At 48.2% G+C, this 22,305-nt stretch overlaps 2 protein-coding genes across 4 annotated transcripts in view; one reads left to right on the forward strand and one right to left on the reverse strand.

The window, feature by feature from the left end:
- LOC119161504 (uncharacterized) overlaps positions 1–22,305 on the forward strand; it is a 212,988-nt gene that overhangs the window by 110,538 nt on the left and 80,145 nt on the right. The gene's annotated exons all lie outside the window — the stretch shown is intronic.
- Positions 8,327–21,802, reverse strand: LOC142802631 (uncharacterized). The gene is made up of 4 exons (XM_075887615.1): positions 21,633–21,802; positions 15,660–16,130; positions 10,695–10,859; positions 8,327–9,343 (listed from the first exon to the last, which is right to left on the reverse strand). Exons 2-4 carry the CDS (start codon positions 16,047–16,049, stop codon positions 8,327–8,329), a joined length of 1,572 nt encoding a protein of 523 aa, XP_075743730.1. The 5' UTR covers positions 16,050–16,130; positions 21,633–21,802.

A 22,305-nucleotide genomic window follows, 5' to 3' on the forward strand; every position in this document is an offset into this window, starting at 1 on the left:
ATCATCATTCGGTCCGTGGATATGCTGCGGCTTTTTTTTTTTTTGCATTTTAGCCACGTATGTCTTGGATTTCCTCAGGCGACAATCGACTTCATCTTTAGAGATTAGGAACTGCGTAAACCCTAGTGGACAGCATCAAAACCTGTGACGTCACGGTGACTAGTGCGGGAAACTGAAGGTGGCGTCGCCACCCGAATTTTCATTTTGTGGACTCTTTCGCTCACCATTTGCCTCTTCCCGCAGCAAGCTTGCTGTTTTGGGCATCGGAAAAGATTCGCTAATACGAGAAAAACTGTATTCCGCTCGAGTGTTCTGGCGGTACGAATGCTAGCTTGACAATTAAGAGCTAATTATGCAATGCCGAGCTCGTTCGGACGGCTTCTAACGGTAGGAAAAGTACCGACGTTCCTCGAAATCAGCCTTAAGGTGTACAGTGACCGGTTTTGGGAAACGCGCGTAATCTATCGATTGAAGTGACGGAATTCACGTCCACGCATGAGTTCCAACATAAGTGTATACCTCCTGGAAGCTTGCCGCGTATTGGACTTTGACTGTCACGTCGTTTCTCGCACCCCGTCCCGATCAAGTCACCTTTCCGCGGGTAATTCCTTTAACGTGCGCACTCATCTTCGAATGAAACTCGCGTCTCTTTCGCGAAATCGGAGAACGCACTCATGATTTTAAATATTTTGTCCTTGTGTGAAAGCCGGAGAAATCAGTGTTATCCTGCACTTAGCCTTTCAGGTGTTGTGCGAGAAGAATCACTCTATATGTGGAAGTGGCTGTTGTCAGTTGCCAAACATTTTGTGATCTCCTCAGGAAGACACGGGAATGGAGTTGCCCCGCGAGGGAAATGGGATTAAGTCAATTGACGTAGCTAGATATTGGACATAAGACATTTAGTTTCTTTTCGTTCTGCGAGGAGAACTAGTACGAGTGACGTACAGTCAAACTTCGCAGTGCGATTCGTTTCTCCTCGTGGAGAGATCTATGCGAGATCAGATAGTTCGCCTGTAAAACAGTTTTTTGAAAGCAAATTAAACCTCTTCGTGACATGGGACTTGACAAAGAGGCTTAGTTCAAACGTAGCACGGAGAGAACGTGCGAAATGAAGCAAGGGGGAACGTTAAAGAGGACCAGCGGACTGCGCATTCGGCGTGACATCTACATCATCACACGTGCCCCAAGCAGATGTATAGGAGACGAATGCATTACCGGTAAAAATTGAGCATGTGCATGTGAACGCGCGTACGTATAGGTGTGCATAGACGCACCAAAAAATGACAAAAAAACATGTTTTTTCCCCGTTGTCGGCAGCGCATGGTGTTGACCATTCGCGCTTCGGCAGCATAAAAGAAAGTCAAACAAGGCGGCAAGAGCAAACACGCTGAAAATGACCGGACACCGCCGCTTAAGATTGCCGTGCTTCCAACGATGCCTATGTGCACTATAGCTATAACTATGGGGCGTGTGTGTGTGTGTGTGTGTGTGTGTGTGCAGAGGCGTACATACGTACGCCAGTCTGTGGGCGACCCGCAGTGTCGTGCACAACGTCCCCCTTGGTGACCGCAGCTGCCTCTCTCGTGGGACGCCTTCAAGAGACCGCAATTTCCAGTCACTGAAGCGAGAGGAATTGCCTCTTCTGGCGTTCATACCTCTGCACATGGCGGCGCACTCCTCGCCGCAACATCTGCGTTCCCGCGCCCATTTCCTTCTTTCCCACCGCATCATATCTTCGACATCTTCGTTCTGATTCCGCGCTTCTGCCACCGCCGAGTGTTTGTTTATTTTTTTTCCAGCCTGCTTTACTGCACGGAACCCTTATAAGCGGCGACAAAGAATGTAGCATACGGGGCGCGTCGTTTCAGCGGTTGCTCTTCCATCTTGTCGCTAGCACTCCCCCGCCTTGTTTGCGCTCACGCACACTCTGCCTTCTTGCTATCTTATCTCTCCTTCTTCTTATTTTTGTGCGCATGCGTGCGGTCCCTGTGGGATAGAGCCTAGGGCTGTGTTGCAAGATGGGGCAGCAGAGCAAATAGAGACGACGGGCTTGGATGCTCAGTCAGCACGCGGGAAATGGGAGATAAGGGCCTATCTGGCACCATCATTTTCGGGAAGGAAGCCAGCCATCTCTATATATACTCATATATATTTCCTGCTAGCGACATTCTATACAACACCGGTGGCTAATGAATCGTTCGCGATGGCTCAGCATCGTGCCTGTATTAGCGTCGAAGAGACGGCAGAAGTCGTTCATCACCTTTCGTGTGCGACTGTGGTTCACACTCATACTTTTCGCCCCGTACTAGTGGGGAAACGTGAGGCAGGGTCTTTAGATTGCCCTTCAGGGACGCGAAGAGAGATTTTTCTGCACTCGAAGAAGCAGTTTTTCGGAATATTCATTCGACTGACCAACAAAAAAAAAAAATTCAAAGGTTTAACGTAGAAAAGTAGAAATTGCATTTTTTTTCGAACTTCTTCGCAAGCAACCTTTAAAGCGGGTATTGTGTTTGTGCTTCCGGAGAATCAGGCGACGGCGTGTCACGTGTGTGGTGGTATAGTACGTACCATAAACCATAGAGCGCAAAAGAAAAAGAAAAACCATCAGAATGTTTTTTTTTTGCGGAAAAAGGTGGGGTGGTTCCGGCAAAGTTTGGGGACGGTGCGTGCCCCATCTATCATTTTTCTACGTATTGCATGGTGCAGTGGTCTCTTCTATCCTTTTCATTTCTCCTTGCTGGAAATTGAACCTTCATACAGGTGCTTAGCCGTGCAACACTTGAGTCGCCACTGCTCACAATGATGATTGTCACACACTTCGAGTGAGGCCCCGCCAATCCAACATCGATATGCGGCAGACCAATGCCTCCTAGAAAAACTATGCCTGGAACGTCGCTCTCTTTCCAATTGTGAGCCTCCTGCCAGCACGCAATCTCAGAGGCCATGCCTCCTACCTTGCGTTGTGACCGGCCACCGTGTAAAACCGCTCGCCTCTATACCGCTCAGTCACGTCACATAACACCGCCCTATCACGTGACATCACGGCTGCTCGGAGGCGACTGTGAGAGCATTGCTGTCTTCACAGGGGGCGGCCACAGAACAAGAAGGAGGCGGGTAAAATCAGAGGGTAGGGCAGCGCGTTCGTGGCTCACGTTCCAGGCATAGTTTTTTTAGGAGGCGTTGGGCAGACTCGCAGGCTTCCACATTACGCTTCGGCCTGCGACGCCTGAAAGGCCTCGAAGTGGCAGATCTCAAATTTATTTGCAGATTGGTCGACCCGTGTGGGTTTGCACGTGCGGTGATGTATGAGCCTGACCGACGCACTCATAGAGCAGACACGGAAATTTGATTAAACACAAACATTTAATGAAAACAAGGGTAATAGGCAGGAGATTACAAAAACAACAAAGGAAAAGCACTAATACGCGATGAAAAGAAGAGATAAATAGCAAAATATGTTCTAAAAGAACAGTACAACAGGTACAAAGCACAAATACGTAAAATGTTGGTAAAATATCGGCATGATGGAAATAAAAACGAGATACAAAGAAATGATTACGAATTAACGATCATGCGCGTGCTTGTGAACGTCTACGTGCGTCGAAGCGCACACAACTACACTTATTGACAAGCTGGTTATAATTAAATAACAGTTTAAAAAATTCACAATAAAAAGTTCCATACGGACCAGCCCAGCTCTTGGTACGCGTAGGAGAGTTGACGGGTGCCGCTGAAGATCTGGCCAGCTTAGTAGACGACGAGGCTGCCCGCAGTCGCAGCCGTCTCAATACGTTGCGCGGGTCACTCCATGCTCGCCGCCTACGCGAGGCTCGCGACACGGACGACCGCACTTCTTGCTGGTTGCACGTCAACTCCGCATTCCGAAGCAGTCAAAACTTTTTCGGGGCGTACGCGTGCTCCATTCCTCCGTGTAAGTCATTTCCTTTTTTCTCGAACACATGTGTGCCCTCTTCGGTACAGGTGTAGGGAAGACGTGGTGGCGCCATGCTGGGTCTTTGGTCGCCGGATGTCGTCTTCCCAACACAAAAGCGCCCTTCCTTGGACGATGGGGCGCCCGGGCGAAACAAAAATTGCAGTCGTTTGTGACAATGATCATTCATTCAAATCAAGGCAACGTTAAATGACTATAGTTGAGAGGACAAAAGATGAGCTTGCCGTATCAAAAGTGGTTGATGGCCCACAAGCCTACCATCGAGAGAGCTTCACTTATGAGAAAACAGCGCGTGCAAACACGTATGAGACCAGCCCACCACAGAGTGCTACACACTAACGTGCTACGTCCACACATAACACTTCGTATTTTAAGATGACAATGTGTAAATTGTTTTGCAGAGTACACTGAGGGACGGCTTTCAGCTCTCCCGTAGTAGAGTACCGAGTACTCTAAATCGTTTACCACTTTTTCTAAACACACACTGATTGTTCCGCCATCCACGGGACGGCTCTCAGCTCTCCCATAGTAGAGTACTAAGCACTCTAAATCGTTAACCACTTTTTCTAAACACTGTTGTTGACAAACATGGTCTCATCAAGTGCGAGGCCCACGGGACGGCTTTCCGCTCTCCCATAGTAAAGAACCTAGTACTCTAAATCGTTAACAACTTTATCTGAACACACATGTTGTTGCCACGTTATCTCATATCCATGTTCAAGTTAATGAAGCCTGTTTTGTCATTATCGTTATTGTATGCCTAAGGAGAAAATATTCTGTTGAAATGTTACTGGCATCTGTAAAAATAAATTTTTCTAAAGGAGTACTTTAAATCGTCTAACACTTTCAAAACACACGCTAATATGCATCCTAGGACGGCTTTCTGCTCTCCTATAATAAACAGTGCCTAGCGCTCTAAACACATGCCAAGTATCTTGATAGGGAGGTGATTAGGCGTCTGAATCGTATTAGAGAGAGTTTAGCGCTTTCCTATAGTAGAGTGCATATTGTGCCCTAAATCGTCATCTACTTTTTCTAAATACACGATGTCTCTAATTGTAGCACCTTAAACTGGGACGAATCCATGCCCTCCCAAAGTAGTACCAAATACTGCAAATCGTTAAGCACTTTTTCTAAGCACACCACACACTATATTCTCATCACTTCAAAGGGGTCGTGATTCATTTGAAGTAATTATCGAATGACCTAGTATCACGCCCCGTCCGCTAATGCCCTCTTGTAGCTCCTTCTCTTGTAGTTCGATGTTCTGCGCTTGATGCACCTCCACCGTTGAGCAACATGCCTCAACTACCACGAAACCAGAGGAAGTGCGTAGCAGAGGTGTGCACGGCCCCTGGGTAGCCCGAAAGCCTGAGCCAGCGGGACGGGCTCGAATAGGCCGTCGTCGTCTCCCCTCGAGCCCGGGCCGGGCTACTATTTTTTTTTATTTCGTTTGGGTGGACCAGGCAATGTGCTAAAGTCGAATCAAGCCCGAAACATAAACGTTGTACCGGAATTGTTTTCCAGCACGTAGCGATGATCACGAAATATGAGCGTTGTGACTATCACATCTATCCATGAAATCATCCCCTTTCCTACTACTTCTGGAAGAAGACGCAGTCTAAATATCCTAAGCTTGCTATGTCTGAGAAAACTAATGGCGATTCCGGCTACCAGAGAGAGTACCGAATGGAACTCCAGTGTGGCAGAATATGTGATGCGAGACGCCTCGCCTACAAAAACCCGAATACTTGGACACCTTTTTAGTTCAAGACGATACCTTGTAACATGTGGATCGACTGCTTATGTTTCACTTTCGTATGTTCAAGAAAATGGTAAACTCAGTGAATGCTCTTCAAGCATTCACTGAGTTAACGTTCTTTGCGATCGCCCACCATTTATGCCACTAACGAGAACCCGCAATAGTGTAGCGTATGACTCATGCACAGTTGAGCGAAACGCTAACGCAAGGCATTACGATTGCCTACGCTCCTCTAAAACTGCCTATTATCGGTAAACAGTATTTTGCAGCTAACTTATGTACAATGTCAGCTCACACCAAATCGGGCCTAGGCTTTTGCTTTTGTTCGTCGGGCCGGGCCGAACGGTCTCGCAGACCTATGGCGTCGGGCTCGGGCGAGCCTTCAGTGCATTCGGTGGGCCCGGGACAAGCTCGGGCTCGGAAATGTGACCCGAGCACAGCTCTAGTGCGCAGCACGGGCAACCCAGTCAATCTCTTGATAATCGTGCTCTCTTTGATGTAGTGGCGCCCTCTCTAGCACGGTGCGGGCACCCGTCGGATATTTCAGAAGCGTTTTTTGTCATTTTAGGTAAGGTAATGCGATTAATTATTGCAATTTTTTTTAATTTATTCTTATTTTAGACCTTGTTTATCCTGCGCGAATTTTGAGCAACGTTAGCCTTGATTTGGGCGTGCATGAAACACTGCGTGACCATGCGACATGCGACAGTTGATCGCTCACAAGCCTTGTCTTCTAAAGTGCTATACTCGCTTCAAATTTATCGAATAAATTTAGAACTCGTGAGGTTACAAGGATTTGTCGTGCATTTTTAGCGCTACTTCTCCTCTCTCGTCTCAACAGGCAGGGATAGCACGAAGGAGAGAGGATGCGTCAGGGAGCACTATTTTAGCTTTGGTGCGTGAGACGAAACGCAAACGCTCTTCCTCGTTGTGATTCTTGCTCGCGAGTATGACTTACTATCTAATCCTAGCAGACCATTGAGCGCAGCACCGACACGGGGTGACACCTAGTGGCAAGAAGCACATCTGGTGCAAATGCCGTTCTTGACGCCAAGGCGAAAACCTTTAATGGCTAATGCTCGTCCAACAGTCCGTTCATCCGTGCCCTGCAATTGTGCCAGTTGTGACCTCTTCCTCTCACTCTCTCTCAACAACCACGCGATGTCACAGTGCAGCGTAGCTACAGTTGTGCCACCACGGCTGTGGCCTTTCCCCCTTACACTCTCTCAACAGTCACGTCATACCACTGCGGTGGCGTCCGTTCGTGCCCCCTCACACACTCTCAGCAATCACGTGATGTCACAGTGCAGCATAGCAACGGTTGTGCCACCACGACTGTGGCCTTTCCCCCTTACACTCTCTCAACAATCACGTCATACCACTGCGGTGGCGTCCGTCCGTGCCCCCTCACACACTCTCAGCAATCACGTGATGTGACAGTGCAGCATAGCAACGGTTGTGCCAACATGGTTGTGGCCTTTCCCCTTATACTTTCTCAACAATCACGTCATACCACAGCGGCAGCGTCCGTCCGTGCCCCTCACACATTCTCAGCAATCACGTGATGGCGCAGCGACGCGTGCGGCCACACTCTTTCGTCAGGCACAGGCTTTCACTGAACACACGTTGAAATTTATACTGTCTTTTCATTTTTATTGAGGCTATCAACCAGTATAAACTATCTACGGTTAACCCCAAACTGCCGGCTCTGGCAGTTTCGAAGATAGTGAGCACAGTGCTATGTACGAAAAAAGGGCGCCTGAAAAAAAAATGCCAATTTTGCGCTCCGCTTCTAAACTTTTTTTTTTTTGGCACGCGCAACTGCAAGATTTGGCCGAGATGTTCAAAATAGTGTCTGCTATCCACAGGATGTGCTTTGATTGATTGATATGTGGGGTTTAACGTCCCAAAACCACTATATGATTATGAGAGATGCCGTAGTGGAGGGCTCCGGAAATTTCTACCACCTGGGGTTCTTTAACGTGCACCGAAATCTGAGCACACGGGCTTACAACATTTCCGCCTCCATCGGAAATGCAGCCGCCGCAGCCGGGATTTGATCCCGCGACCTGCGGGTCAGCAGCCGAGTACCTTAGCCACTAGACCACTGCGGCGGGGCCGCAGGATGTGCTTTCTCATGAAGGTTAACGGACGGTTCCTGACATTTTTAACGTATTTACACCACCACCAAAGCGCGTTTCGGCGTGTCCAGTAGCGCCCAAGAAAAGCAACGGGTGTTTTCATGAATACACTGAGCCGATAAACGTTCAATGACATTGACATCTCCAGAAGTACTGTATGAAACATGTCGAGCGTTTTGAAGATGTGTGTATGGGGTAAATAAAAATTGAGGTTTCTAAGGATCCCATAAGTAAAAATCCTAAATACGTTAAAACATGCAAACACGTACACAAGAAAATGAGAACGCGTTAGTGTCGTTACGTTCCATTCTCTCATATCCGTGTTCATAGCTAGGCCTTACAATATTTTATCTTTGATACTTCCTTAGGAGCACAATATTCTTTTCCCTCACAAAAGCACGGTTAACGAGAGCGAATGCACTGTAGACTCCGAACCAGGGCGTTTTATATACAACAAAGGTCCCTGAGAGCTCAGAGACCAAGTATCTCGTCAGCAGCCCCAATTTCCCAGCAGTCATCGCGATCAGCGCCGTATGTTTCGCGGCAGTGTTCCAAAAGATGCTGGTAGAGGTCGTGCGGATCGGGCATCGATCTTCCGCACATCATGCAGTCCAACTGAAGGTTCTCGATGGAGACGTAGTCCTCCTGGTGCACCACTTGATGTTGCTGAAGCGTTGTCTGTTGAACCTGATGGACCATTTGATGTTCTTGAAGTGCCGCTTGTTGCCCCTGAATTCGTTGCTCCTGAAGCGCCTTTTGTAGCTCTTGGAGCGCCACTTGATGTTCCTGAAACGTCATCTCTTGCACCTCATACAGCATTCGATGTTCGTGAAGCTCCGCTTGTCGGCCGTGGATCTCCATTTGTTGCTCCTGGTGCGCCATCTGTTGCTCGCGAAATACCAACGGCTGTTCTGCATTCGGCATCAACTTGGTGTGCTCGATAAAGACCTCGTCTTCTTCGTGCCTCTGCTGATGATGTGAACCAGCAGTCGTCTCCCCGTTTTCAACGTCTACTTCATGGGGGATATCGTCTGCTTCTCCGTCATTGGGTCGCAAGTTTTGAAGTTCTCTATTCTTTCTCATCTCTTCTTCGGCGTCGTGGATGGCCATGTGTTCGAAGAAGATAGACGCATAGCGGAATCCCTTCTGGCAGACTGAACAGACGATGTTTATCTTCGGCGTGTGCACCAGCTGGTGCCTCATGAGGTGATGTTTCTGACTGAAGCAGCGGCCGCAGAAGGTGCACTGGTACAGCCGCGCGTCCGAGTGCGTGACCTCGTGCGTTCGCAAGCCGCACGCTCGCTTGAAGCCCTTGCCGCATTTTAGACACGTGTTCGTCGTCTGACCGTGCTGGGTTCGCATGTGACGGCGCAAGTTATAGCGGAGACTGAATGTCCTCTGGCACACAGGGCACCGGTGCACCTGTGGCGGTTTGGGTGCTGGAGGTGGCGGCGGGACAACTGGATCAACGATCGTGTCGACCTGAAGCTGTGGTCACGAGGAAAAATAAAAAAAAATAAAAAAAACAGGTTGAGGAGCTAGTGAGATTTTGATGACGTATGTGCACAAGCATGTTTACTGCCGACGTGCGTCACGAGCATCCCCAGCTGTTCAATCGACACTAAATGTAAATAATAAATAAATGTGCATTGTTAAAATGGCGTTCCAGAAACCTCGTATTGCTTGCTTCTCAAGGAATATTGGTAATATATTGCGTTTTATGGCCCAAATTGACGATACATTTATGAGAGACGCCGTCGGTGAGGGCTATGGAAATTCTGTCCATATAGCGTTCTTTAATGCGCACCTGTAAGTACACGAACATCTAGCATTTCTTCTCCATGAAAATGGGGCCGCCGCAGTCAGGATTCGATCCCGCGACCTTAGGCCAACAGTCGACCACCATAAACGTAAGACTCCCATGGCGTGTTCGTTTCATAAGGGATTGCTTAGTCTGAAGGAAAATGACGTTAATTAATGGTCCGCATGCCATAAGAACAGTCGAAGCCAACGCCTCCGGATAACGTACCAATGATACCAATGGTATGGCACAATTTCGCTGATACGACCTCAACTTACGGGTTAGTAAACGAAGCTGGCCATAATATTAACGTTTTAGACATTGTAAAGCGTTAAATCTTCGCTCTCACACGAAATGTTAGTTGCCTTTAGTGTCACATTACGAAGCAACTTCCATAGGCTCCCGAGACGTACAAGTGCGAATCAAGGGCTGATGTATTATTACGGTACTTTTAGCTCAAATTAATTTGCTTGTCATTCATTGATCGGTGAATGCGTATCGCGCTTGTGATGTTGGGAAGGTCACACGACAGCACGCACAGTAAGTGAAGAACTTGGATGTTTTAGCTTTATTGCACCGACGTACGTTTCTCGTGAGACTTGGTAAATTTACAGGCCTTAAGATTTCCGAGTTCCGGGTGGTTCATCGATTGTGCGCGTGACTTAGCTCAATCCACATAACACATCTACCTGCCTCGTGAAGCACCCTGTTCTTGTAAACGAGTGAAACAGTGAGTGCGTGAAAGAGAAAGTGTCCCTTTTTGGACTCGGCGTTCAGGTTTCACCCTCTAGGGTATGTCATTGAGGACGTGTTCCAGCGTTGGCTCCACAGACATTCCTTGCTCAAAAATCTTCAACCATTGAATGAACGAGATGAGAAAGGCCATAAGAAAACAATGCCGATACTATGGTGCTTCGCAAGACCTCACAGCTAAAATGCTTAATCTGACAGATATCCTGCTAGACGTCGTTTGGTCATAGGCGTATGACTTGTACTGTTTGTAAGGCGTAAGCCGGAGAAAGCCTGCAGTGTACGCACCTCGAGAGTAGAGGGTTCAACTTGGTTTGAGCCTTCCAGGAAGATGACCGCGTGTTGTTCGAAGGCCGACCTCATGTCCATTTTGTGGACGCTCAGCATGTGTTTCTCCAGGAAGTGGCGCCTGCCGAAGGTCATGGTGCACACCGCACACTCGAACGACTTGCCCTGCAAAGGAAGACACGCAAGAGCCGCACTCACTTATCACTATAGTAACGCCCCCAAGTGGTAAGCAAGTCATAGAACAAGGTATGCCACTTAAGACAACGCTTCCACAATGCTAAGCATTGTGATAGAGTGAATAACAGAAAAAGAAAGTGATAGGAAGTGGTCACTGTTGGACTCAGCGTCTATGTATTTCCCCCTAAAGTATACGTCACTGAGAATGAGTGAGAGAAAGAGAAAAAACAGAAGAAAAGGAGAGAGAGAAATGCTGATACTGTTCTGATATAAGATCATTTGTGTTCGTTGGTACTGCAAGTGTTTTTATTGACAGTTTTCTAGACACTGAAGCTATACTTTCAGATTGGTTAACGAGACAAGTGGATGATTACTGATTTATAGTACGGCTGTGTATGACTCCCTGTATTTGCGGTGAGAAGGCTTCAAAATTTACTCGGTGTGTCTTGCTAGAAGTGTCGAACGGGAGAGAACAGGGGAAGGGGGAGGCTTGCAATGATGAAAGTTGTTGAACAGGGTGTGTCTCTGTTTGGGCAAGACGACTTGCTTTCGACTGGCAAGTAACTGTCTTCCTCAGCCGCATTTTTATGCGCATCGTGCTCACTCTTTCCCAACTTCAAAATAGTAAAGAGGAGAAGGGTATGCCTTCGGCAGAGCAGGGCAAAAAATGCAAGAAGGGGGGAGTAGGGGCTCTTTTAGATAGCTGGACGTGGGAAAGGATCAGTCAGATCAAGTTCTACAACAAGAGAGAAATGGAAAAAAAAGGAAGGGGGTGGAGGGGTTGCACAAAGGTCTTTTTGACGAAGTGGCCATAGCGCGAATCGTTCTTCCAGCTACGGTTCATACAAAGTGACATTGTTGTGCCGCTTTCAACTACAGATAGCAACTGAAAATGATAACTTTGTTTTAAGCATGTTAAAAAATGAGAACACAAAAGAAGAAATATGAGAGATGAAAAAGGCAAATGAACGGAATCTTAACAAAGTGGAGGGGGGGGCAATAAACTTAATTGGTCGTTGATGTATACCTACTGTGGCGAAAAGTTTTAATACCTACCTAGATAATTTTTTTACTTGCACTCTACCTAAACCTCTGGGTGGTCCACTATTGAAATACTAAAAATGAGTGCCGGCTTAGTAATCTAGTTATCTAATATAAGCGTTGCAAGAATGCGACCTTTTATCTGTATAGACCAGGCTCAAACTGGCCCTGGCTATAGTGTTAGGTAGACCACCTTCAGTGGAGGTGTTAAGTATACAACTGATGTCAACCCGACGTGACACCTCTATCATGTGAGTCCATATGCAATCTTTATGAAATTAGATAGCCAGCACTGCAACCACAAGTGACGTTTCACCAACATTACGGCCATTGCTTCGTTCAACTAACTGCCGATGGCGCGAGTGTTCGAGGCAAGCATGAACCGTTTTCCCGGCACGAGTATATAGAATACTGTTCGAGAGATTGGCAAGCTCGATGTGTGACATGCGCGCTACTTTTTGCAGCGCTTTATTGACTCCTTGCTTATTTAGGCATTTGAGGTACGGGCTGTTTTCCCCTTATAAAATTCTATAAATACTCTAGAGGGAACTCTGGCGCTGGTTAGAGCATGATAATGACGGGTAGTACACGAATTTGTCCAGCATTCGTACTTTCAGCTCCGTTTGGCATTGCGTGGCTTGGAGCTGCTTTGCCATGAGATGACAATCAGCAAATGTTGAGCAGCTGCAGTTACGCTTTACCACGTTAACCATTTAGGCTCAACAATACGAATTGGGCCAGGAAGTTCGAAGTGGTTTGTCTTTCTATTCGAAACAAAAACAAAACAAACACTGCAATAAACAAAGCCACAAGCGCGTTCGAAGTCGGCAAGCACGAAGACTAGGCTAATCCATGTATTACCCATCATTCCCATGGTCGCTGAACGATCGCAGCGCCAGACACTCCTCTGGTTAATTATAGAAAACTCTGTCCTCCCCTTCAGATGTAGTTACGAAGTGCAGGCGAAGCGCCGGGTGAGGGTAATCGCTCGACTGGCGAGGTGGTGGAGTTCTCTCATGCACGTCAAGGGTAACATCCGCATGTATCTAATGTTTTTTTGTCGATGCTAAGTATTGCGATAACTTTCCTGGTTATTTTTGTCAGTCATATTACTCTATCTAGCCTTGTATGTTTATGTTAACGAGGTTTCGAGCAATGCATGCTTTTTTGAGTCATGTACTGAATGCTTGATCTTGAGCAGGACCATGAGACACTGCATGGATGACAAGCCGAGCTCCCGAAATGCTAAGCACTACAAAGTATATGGCTTTCACCTTAGAGTCGCCTCAGGTGAATGCATAAAGGATCCTGCCATTTCTTTTACACTAATTTCAGAGTCAAGCACGTTTTGTTAAATTGTAGAAAGGCATTACACAACGATTAATCCCCATTTCTGTGACGACGTACATGCAGCTTACTGATAATCCCAGGTGTTTAAAGAAAGGAAGCCCACGAAAAATGGCATAAAGCCACGAGACTATGTTATCATGCCACGTGACCACGTATTGCTGCATTCTCAACTGTAATTTTCTTATATACACTTAGGGTGCCCAGCTAGTTCTAGCCAATTTTAAGATATACGGACTCTTTTAGTGATTCCGCCACCAAGTGCATAGCCCCGCCGCGGTGGTCTAGTGGCTAAGGTACTCGGCTGCTGACCCGCAGGTCGCGGGTTCGATTCCCGGCTGCGGCGGCTGCATTTCCGATGGAGGCGGAAATGTTGTAGGCACGTGTGCTCAGATTTGGGCGCACGTTGAAGAACCCCAGGTGGTCGAAATTTCCGGAGCCCTCCACTATGGCGTCTCTCATAATCATATGGTGGTTTTGGGACGTTAAACCCCACGAATCAATGACCAAGTGCACACTGCTATGTAATGCATGAATTCAGTTGCACTTTGTTGTGCTCTGTTTACATGCTTAATTTGGCAGTATGGAATGACTAACTTTTAAAGCGACGAAACTCGAGAAAAAAAAAAACGTATTCTAAAGTTGTAGGTCGCTATAGGTAACGACTGGTTTTTCTGCTTCCTACAAATGACCGCGAAGTGCAAGACAATAGCTCGTGACATGCGCGCTGGTACACCGTGATTGAAGTGCTCCCTAACGTTCCGCCTTCAAATAAACGCTTAAGATGCGGACACATGAGTTGTGACTTGAAAGACGACATTACAGCGACCTTGGTGGTGTCCGTGAAATGGAACTCATGTTGTTCGCGGCAGCGGATGCTATAATGGCTGTCTCTGCCCGTCGCTGTCGTAAACCACCACGAGAGAAGCATATATAGTTTGTACGCCACCAGATATGAAGCGATGGATGTATGATGTGCAGGAATTTCGCGTGGTGTGTTGTGTATTGTATTGCGTGAGCATTGCAGAAAAAAGGCTCATATTTAATGAGTAGAAAGTTAGACACTGTCTCGTCGGATGTGTTGCAGATCGGTTTACATCTATGCAGTAAGAGCTGTCATCCTGTTCGTTGCATTAGAAGCTACCTAATTAACGTTCCCTAATTAGGCAATTAAGTGGTACACTAGAAATAGTTGGACGAACTCTATGCTATAGTGGGCAACATGTAATTCGTCGCTTCGCCGTAAGAGCGCCAAAAGCGACAGAAAGAGCGAAATGGCGCTCTTTCTGTCTCGTCTTTTTTTCTCTTTGTCAACCTTGCGCCACGTATTTCAGCCTAATATGTACCAACTAGCCCAACATAACGTACTGTTAAGCTTCATTTCTTCTACAAGGGGCCCTTTCCAGTCTGTTTTGGTGCTCTTTCTGTCTCGTCTTTTTTTCTTTTTTTTCTCTTTGTAAACCTTGCGCCACAAATTTCAGCCTAATATGTACCCACTAGCCCAACATAACGTACTGGCAATGTATCATCTTTATAAAGCTCCGCTCGCGCTGGCGCTGCGGAACATCTTCATCGTACCAGGAATTGTGTCTAATGCTGAATAAGGTGAAAACCTTAGATGTCTCTTGAAACACAACTAGCCTTTGGCGTTTCCGAGATTTCGCGAGACCTGGCGACTCTTGGCGAGACCAGCGTAGATGAAAAAAAGAACGAACAAACAAGAGCAACAAAGTAATGAAAGTTGGTCATGAGTCACGCTACACTCAAGGAAATATTCGTTTGCAATTAGCGTACTAAGTCGCATAACCTCAATTCAACATGACACCATCATTGACACCACACTGTGACATCATCACGACGTCACATAATCTTGATGACGTCACCATCATCATGACATCACACCGCCGCTTGGCCAAAAGTTTTGCAAAATCACGGCGGCTGTGCAAAGCCACGTGACATTGAAAAAAAGTTTGAAATGCTTCAGTGTAAAACTCCGCTAGGTGCAGAAAACATTACAAAGGGGAGTAAGAGGGGAAGTATCAGTACATTCAGCGAGAAGAGAACGAACATAGCCGTCGACTTCAAATCGTCTTAGACCAATACATAAGGTACGCTTAGAATTATTACTCAATAAGCGTTTATTTTTGTGGTGAGCTTCAGACGTAAGTCATTTTCTCTTTCATCGTATTAACTAGTGCTCCTGGGTAAACTGGTGTGCGCAAACAGAGACCAACGAGAACAGAAAAGGCATGGACCTGTCTCTTGTTTTCGGTTGTCGTTTGTCTGTATTTGCGCACACCAATTCACCCAGAATTGGTAAACTCACTCGCCAAGCTACACGTTTTACTGAAAGCTCTTGGGCTCACTGCGTACCACGTCTAACCCAGTATAGCCACTCACCATGGAGTGCACACGGACGTGCTTGTCGCGGTGCTCCTTCTGGCGAAAGCTGCGGTTGCACTTTGGGCACTGATACGGCCTTTCTCCTGTGTGGATGCGAAGGTGCTTAATCAGGGTCGTGCGGTTGGCCAGCACCTTGCTGCAGGTGTAGCACCGCACGCGGTCTCGTTCTGGCGCCGTCCTCGGGCGCGAGGGGGCGCCGCCGGCGCAACTGTTGCAGCTTTCGCCGCCACCGCTGCAGTCGACGTCGTCATTCGCAACGGCGTCTTCTACGCCGCCATAAGCCGACTCGGCGCCGTCGGGGACGGGAACAGCCGCTTCGACGAGCAAGCTTTCATCGTCACTTTTTGGTTCTTGCTTGACGACGAATACCATCGGTGATGTCATCATCGGGAAGAGGCGCCGAGAAGCACGCGCTGACGTCACTGTAACTTGACCCGAGTCGCTAGGTAGTCTGTAGCTTGGTGTTTCCTGCAGGAGGGTGTCGGATGTTATGCATGCGAAAACGGTTTTACGCGCGAATCTCACAATATGGAGTGTGTTTGAGTATATAGCGTAAACGGCTAGATAGACAACGAAGAGGACTGCGCCCGCCTTCAGTCTTATTACAACTATCGAGCACCAGGCAAAATAGACAGCTTGGCGAAGGTAGCATCGGGAAGAAATACGATGCAAGCTTTTGCTGCCCAAACAAGATGATCGTCAGACAGAAGATTAAAAACTTTCCGATTAGTTTGTGAGCTCAAAGGAAGACATCGACGTTGTTTGTTTCGCGCTTCATTTTATCTCAGTTGAAGTTTCCACAGCATTGAACACGAAATACCTTAAAAAGCACAGCCATTTTATAGGCATCCATAGCTTTCTCTGGCCGACGCAAGGTGGCGTCACGTCACGCGGACGTGATACAGGCGCCTTCCATTCTTCGGGCAACTCTGACAATGTGGCTGTCTTACAAGTGGTCAACATGAACTGCCCCTTATGTGGTCCAGTATTGTAACACAGTCATGATTCACATGCACGCCGTAGTGGTCGGGTGGCTGCGTTCTAGTACCGGCTGCCGGCATTGAGTTTTATTGCAGCACACTACCCACTATACCAATCATTCCCATGGTCACTGAATGATCGCAGCGCCAAAGTTTCTTTTAGTAAGAAATTTCACGAAACTCTGTGGGCAAAGGGGCTTAATTACAGCATGCGTAACTATAGGTGCGCGGATATTCTCGCCATTTGCCTTCATCGATATGTGGCCGCCATGACCGGGTATCGAACCAGCGTGGCACTTTGGCCGCTAAGCCAACACGACACACAGTTATGTGTGTGGAAAATCATCAGAAGTAGATGTTTTCGTTTTATTATTAAAACATAGAGCGCACGAAGACGAGACAAGGGACAAATGACTAGAGATGATCACGCCCTGAAGATGTGGTCTATTTCGTAAATAGACAGCGGGTACTTAGCCCTTCAGTGCAGCACGTGTGGCACTCCTGAACCCATACCCCTATTCGAAAGATGCCGAGTGGACAGGTGATGTGGTGCTCAAGTAACGCGCGAGATAATTGAGGTCGCTTGAGCTGGCTGATTTGGCAATAACTGCGTGAGCATCTTGTCCATTGCTTTGACGGAAGAAGAAGTGCAATATTTGTCCTGCGCGCATGACCAAGTGACGTATGGCTGACTCCTATTTTTGGTTTTTCGCAAACACCGGTTTGCAATCTTTTGTTGACGTGTCGGGTTTTCTTATATTCTGCTCCGTTCAGAAAATAAACATCAGTGGGAAGTTCAGCGCTCGTTTGTGTTTCTTCCTATCCCTTGTCCCTTGTTGCGCTATTGTCAGTATAAAACTATATCAGGACACAAAAAACTCGCCCTAAACGTAAATGCGCAACGGTATCGCGAGTGTCATACGTTCATTATATACATTTGAGTAAGCACACTACAGTAGCGTTATCTAGGTCAACGTTAACAAGCACCAGGATGCTTCATGCGTTTTAACTTGCCTCGTACCATATCTCTAACACTTGGCAGACGCCTCTGTCATAACTGAACCATAAGACGAAACTCCACCTTGCACCTCTATGTCATAATCTCACCTCGGGAGCGCATGCGAAGGTTTGGATTGAGAGAGAGACGCTAGTCGGCGGTAACACGGCAAACCCACTTCAATATTAAACAAAACGGCAAACAAACGGACACTCAGAATTCACTCCCGTAAAGAGAGAGGCACGCAATATTCGGCTACACAAGAGAATCGTAACTAACTTAGACAAGCTTGATCCTTAGCCCTCATTTGTCTCTAGTCTAGATGGCCTCTCGGTAGCTACTCTGATATGCTCTCGCAATAGTAGAACATTCTTACTGTTGCGATGCCACTTCCGAAAGTACGACGACGTTTGTACCGTCGTGGATGTCGTCCTGGAAGAGGCCGCTGAAGGAGCTGCACGCCGCCTTCACTACCAGTGTCCCGGTCATATTCGTCATCTTCGGCCCGCTTGGTCAAACCCAACTCGTCCACGGTCTCATTGATGACGCACTCCTATGACTGGTGTGGGCCACATTTGTTCTGGCTCGAAATGGAAAAGCTGTAGTCCCCCCCCCCCCCCCCCACCAGGAACTGCTGTGGAAGGTTGCAGCAAGTCCGGGCTGCCTAACTCGGGGCCTCCGAGGTCGAAGATCACTTCTCGGGCCTCTTATGGCGGCATCTTTCAGAATCGGGCAGCTCTACCTGCTTCCCTCGCAGTATAGAATGTCGACGTTGACCTGCCTGACCTTCGCAGTTCGAAGCTCCGCAGCACAGTTCCAGCTCATCCTCCGTCATTTTCTATCACAGCTCTTGTCGTGTACCACGAGCCTTTTTTCGACGAATCTCGTACGTGAACGCGGCACGTCTGCCCACCATCGGGGTCTCGCGCTAGTGCGCCGCATTGCAGCACCAGGAATGTGTCTCGTGCCATCTCACTCATGACACTCTACGTCTACATCATCTCAAACAGTCCGTACAATGAATTTATAGTACCGGGGCGTGTCGTCAAAGTAAGATGTATAAATATACAAGGAATATATATCTGCCCTCTTCGTGACACCATAGAGTGTAAGCTTCACGTCCCTCCCTGCTCGTTGGCTCTAATTGGCTCATTGGCGCTCATTGGCTCTCATTGAGCTGCTTTCATTGGCTCACGAGAGACAAGTCTTCGCTGCTATGCATGAAAATGATCTTATGTAACGAAGTTTGAAATTATGCAAGATGATTCATTTCCCCGCGGTCAACACAGGGTCACAATATAGCACTGTAGCGAGAAGACGAGACGTGAGGCGGCGTGAAGGTGGCCGACGTGGTCATGCTCATCTCGACACTTTATTTCTAAGACCGAATCAGGACGTAGTGTGGCACTACAGAACCACTGCTTCGGCAGGCACCTCACATACGGTTGTACAGCGAGTGGCTCTGCGCCTAGCGACGCGAAAACTTGATCAAGCTGGTGGTGCATAATGGACCACAGCGCAACTACCAAGACAATGATGGCAAAAAGAAATAAGAACAAGGGGCAGCCTTAAAAATGGTGGCAAGGTTCAGTTTGGCCTTGCATAAACTGTTGCCAGACGTTGGAGAGCCAGTGTGGCCAGGCTGCCGCCAGATTTGGCAGAAAAATTTGCCCCGGTAGTTGTCCCTTTCCCGTGAGGGCTATGTGTCGTCCGCTGTGCATTTTGTGAGTGCGTGGGCGACGTTGGCCGTTTTTATTAACGGAATGAACGGTGCGTTGCAGAAGTCGAGGCGCATTCGCCTGTGTGCGCAGCTGTGAGATTAAGGGGTCGGCCTTGATTGTGTCTCAGAATTAGGGAATCAACGCGCAACGACGTGTATGAAAACACGCTTGAGGGGAGCTGAATTTGTGTGCCGCGTTTCACTATACGTCGGACTAGCGTTGCCGAAGCACGAATATCTCCGTAGCTGTGCATAGTTAGTCGACTACGCACAACGACGCGTTTTCTGGGGAAACTGAAAAGAGCTGCAGCAGGCGGCGTGCTTCGCTTTTTGATCGTGCCCGATCGTGTCTCAGAAGGAGGGAGTCTGCACAGCTGATCGTGCCGCGTCGACGGCGCGCGGTGACGGGGACGCTGCGCTTCCCCTAGCTTTGTCAGCACAAGACATATCGTTCGGACTCGTGTACATATGAAGAATGAACGGGTCAAAGCTTGATATTTGGATTACGTCGAATATGCTTCAGCTATATACGCCCAGAACGTTGTATTATCGCCGCTGCTGGAGTGAATCAAGGGCGACTCGCACGTACCTGCAAATGGGACCCCGCCCAGCGAAGCGTCGTCGCCTACAAGGTTCCACCCGCAATGAGCACAAACGACCAGAACTACAAATAACGAATGCTTATTGTCTCTCAGCTTGAAGGAGCGCACTGTAAAAATAAATAGGATAAATAAAAATTAATTGGTAAAAATTCTCAGAACGTGCTGATCACGCAGCAATTGACGCACGATGGACCGTCCCTAAACGGGATATCGGTGAGCGATGGCCTCCATGCTGAAAGAAAGGGTCTTTCACATTGGGACGTGTGACGACCAAATACGTCTCGACAGGCAAAAAAGAAGCGCTACTTCTGAGACACGATCGGACACGATCAGCAAAGGGAACCGCACCGTCTGCTGCGACTCTAATTTCCCCAGAAGACACGTCGTTGTGAGTAGTTGACTAGGTACGCACAGCTTGTTGCGACCAGGGTTTGCAGGCACCGGAGGTCCAGGATGAAGTTGTCGAGGCAGGAGGGAGAGAGACTTGAAGAAGGTTTATTTACATTATGTACATTGCGTGCTCTCGTACATGACGAGCTCTTTCTTACATGGCGAGCTCTCGAATCTGGCGTTCCTCTACATGGCGCTCCCTCGAACGAGCCGGGTGGCTCACTATAAGGGGTATGTTCTCCTCAGATCCCTAGATCAGGGAGCACGTGCAGATGGTACTGTCCAATCACAAGCCACACACAACTGGCGAGGGGGACGAGCATGCACGGCTCACGTGAACGTCCAATATTGCGCCATGATCACTGCAATCCAAGGTGGCGCCAGTGGGGCTCTTCCTCGTCGTGTGCGTGCCGCTGGTCGAGGGGTCCCAAGCTCAAGACAGCATAGTTCAAAGGGTCCGCCGAACTGCTCGCTTAATTAGCGGGGCGATTTGCGGTGGCCGCCGCGGTCTCTTCCAAGGAAGATGCTGTACATGTCGTCCTCTCTCGAATGGCTTGTGGCGTCGTGGCGACACGATGTCTCACCCTGCGGCTAGGAGGGACAATGCCTGGCGGTCATATGCAGCTGGCCGGTCGGTTACTTGTTTGAAGATCCAAAGAGCGCCGCTCCCTCGTCAGCTCGGGCGCCAGTCACAACAGGCTACAGAGAAATTCCGTGCTTCGGCGACACGAGTCTACACGCACTCGCGGAATGCACGGCGTACGATGCGTCGTTGATTCCTAGATTCTAAGACACGATCGAGACCGACCTTTTACTTGCGCAGCTGCGCATACAGCAAGAGAATGCGCCCCGTCTTCTGTAATGCACCCTTCATTCCGTTAACTAAAACGGCCAACGTCGCCCATCCACTAGAAAAATGCACCGCTGATGACACAGAGCCCTCACGGAGAAGGCACATCTACAGGGGCAAAACCATTCGCAAACCTCGCGGCCATCTGGCAACGCTGACCCCTAAATCTTTCAACCGACTTATGCAACGCCAAACAGAATCTTGATAATGCCTAAGTGCTTTATGTTCTTGTAAAACGTGCATATATATAGCACCTTATTCGTCTCTAATATCCTCATCGTTTGGCAGTTGCGCTCAGGTTCATCAGGCTGTGACCACGGTGACCATGACGCGTACCATTGTCCCCAATCATAGAGGCCGAAAGAGTGAAGGCGTGACAGGTAGAAGTGCACGGCGATTACACGGAAAGAAGGAAAACCGACTGGACTTACCACAGATGCCGCGCGACTCCGGTCCCAGAAGGAAGAGGGTGAGCCGTTCCAAAAGGCGAGGGCCAGGGAGGTGGCTGGAGCGCGGGGCCGGCGCGCGTACGGCTGCACTTCGGTCTCTTTACGCAGCACGTTTCAATGTCACGAGCCCCTTCGCTCCAGCGCATATGACCCCTCCTTTTTCTTGTCATCTTCGCGATCCAGATATCCCGGAATCTTTCCTGGACATTCGAAAAGAGAGGCGAAGCCAGAAGCCTCCACTGGCGCCCCGTGGTGCCCGTCGCGTAACCATATAGGGTAACATATGACGCAACCGCCTCGAGCTCTTCTTCCTCTTGTATTACGTCAGCAGTAATGGAAGCGAGGATACGCCGCTCAGCTTTTGTTATGAAATTAAGTAAACATTACTTTCGTGTCGAAGAAGAAGTTATTCAACCAAGGCGTTCGACTGGGGCTAGTTGGTACATTGCCAAAACGAGTAAAACACAGCAGGAGACACAGAACACAGTAAATATGAAACGATTGGTCAGGCTGGCACTTACAACTTATTAAAATACGTAGTTTAAAGGCTAACTGATACCCACGCGGCACCAGCTCGAGCATGCAAAAACACAGATGCACTGCAATATACGAAATCCTGACCTGCATGGCTCTCTCTCTCGTTTCACAGTATCTT

Source organism: Rhipicephalus microplus, chromosome 3, assembly GCF_043290135.1.
Source record: "Rhipicephalus microplus isolate Deutch F79 chromosome 3, USDA_Rmic, whole genome shotgun sequence".
Lineage (NCBI taxonomy): Eukaryota > Metazoa > Arthropoda > Arachnida > Ixodida > Ixodidae > Rhipicephalus > Rhipicephalus microplus.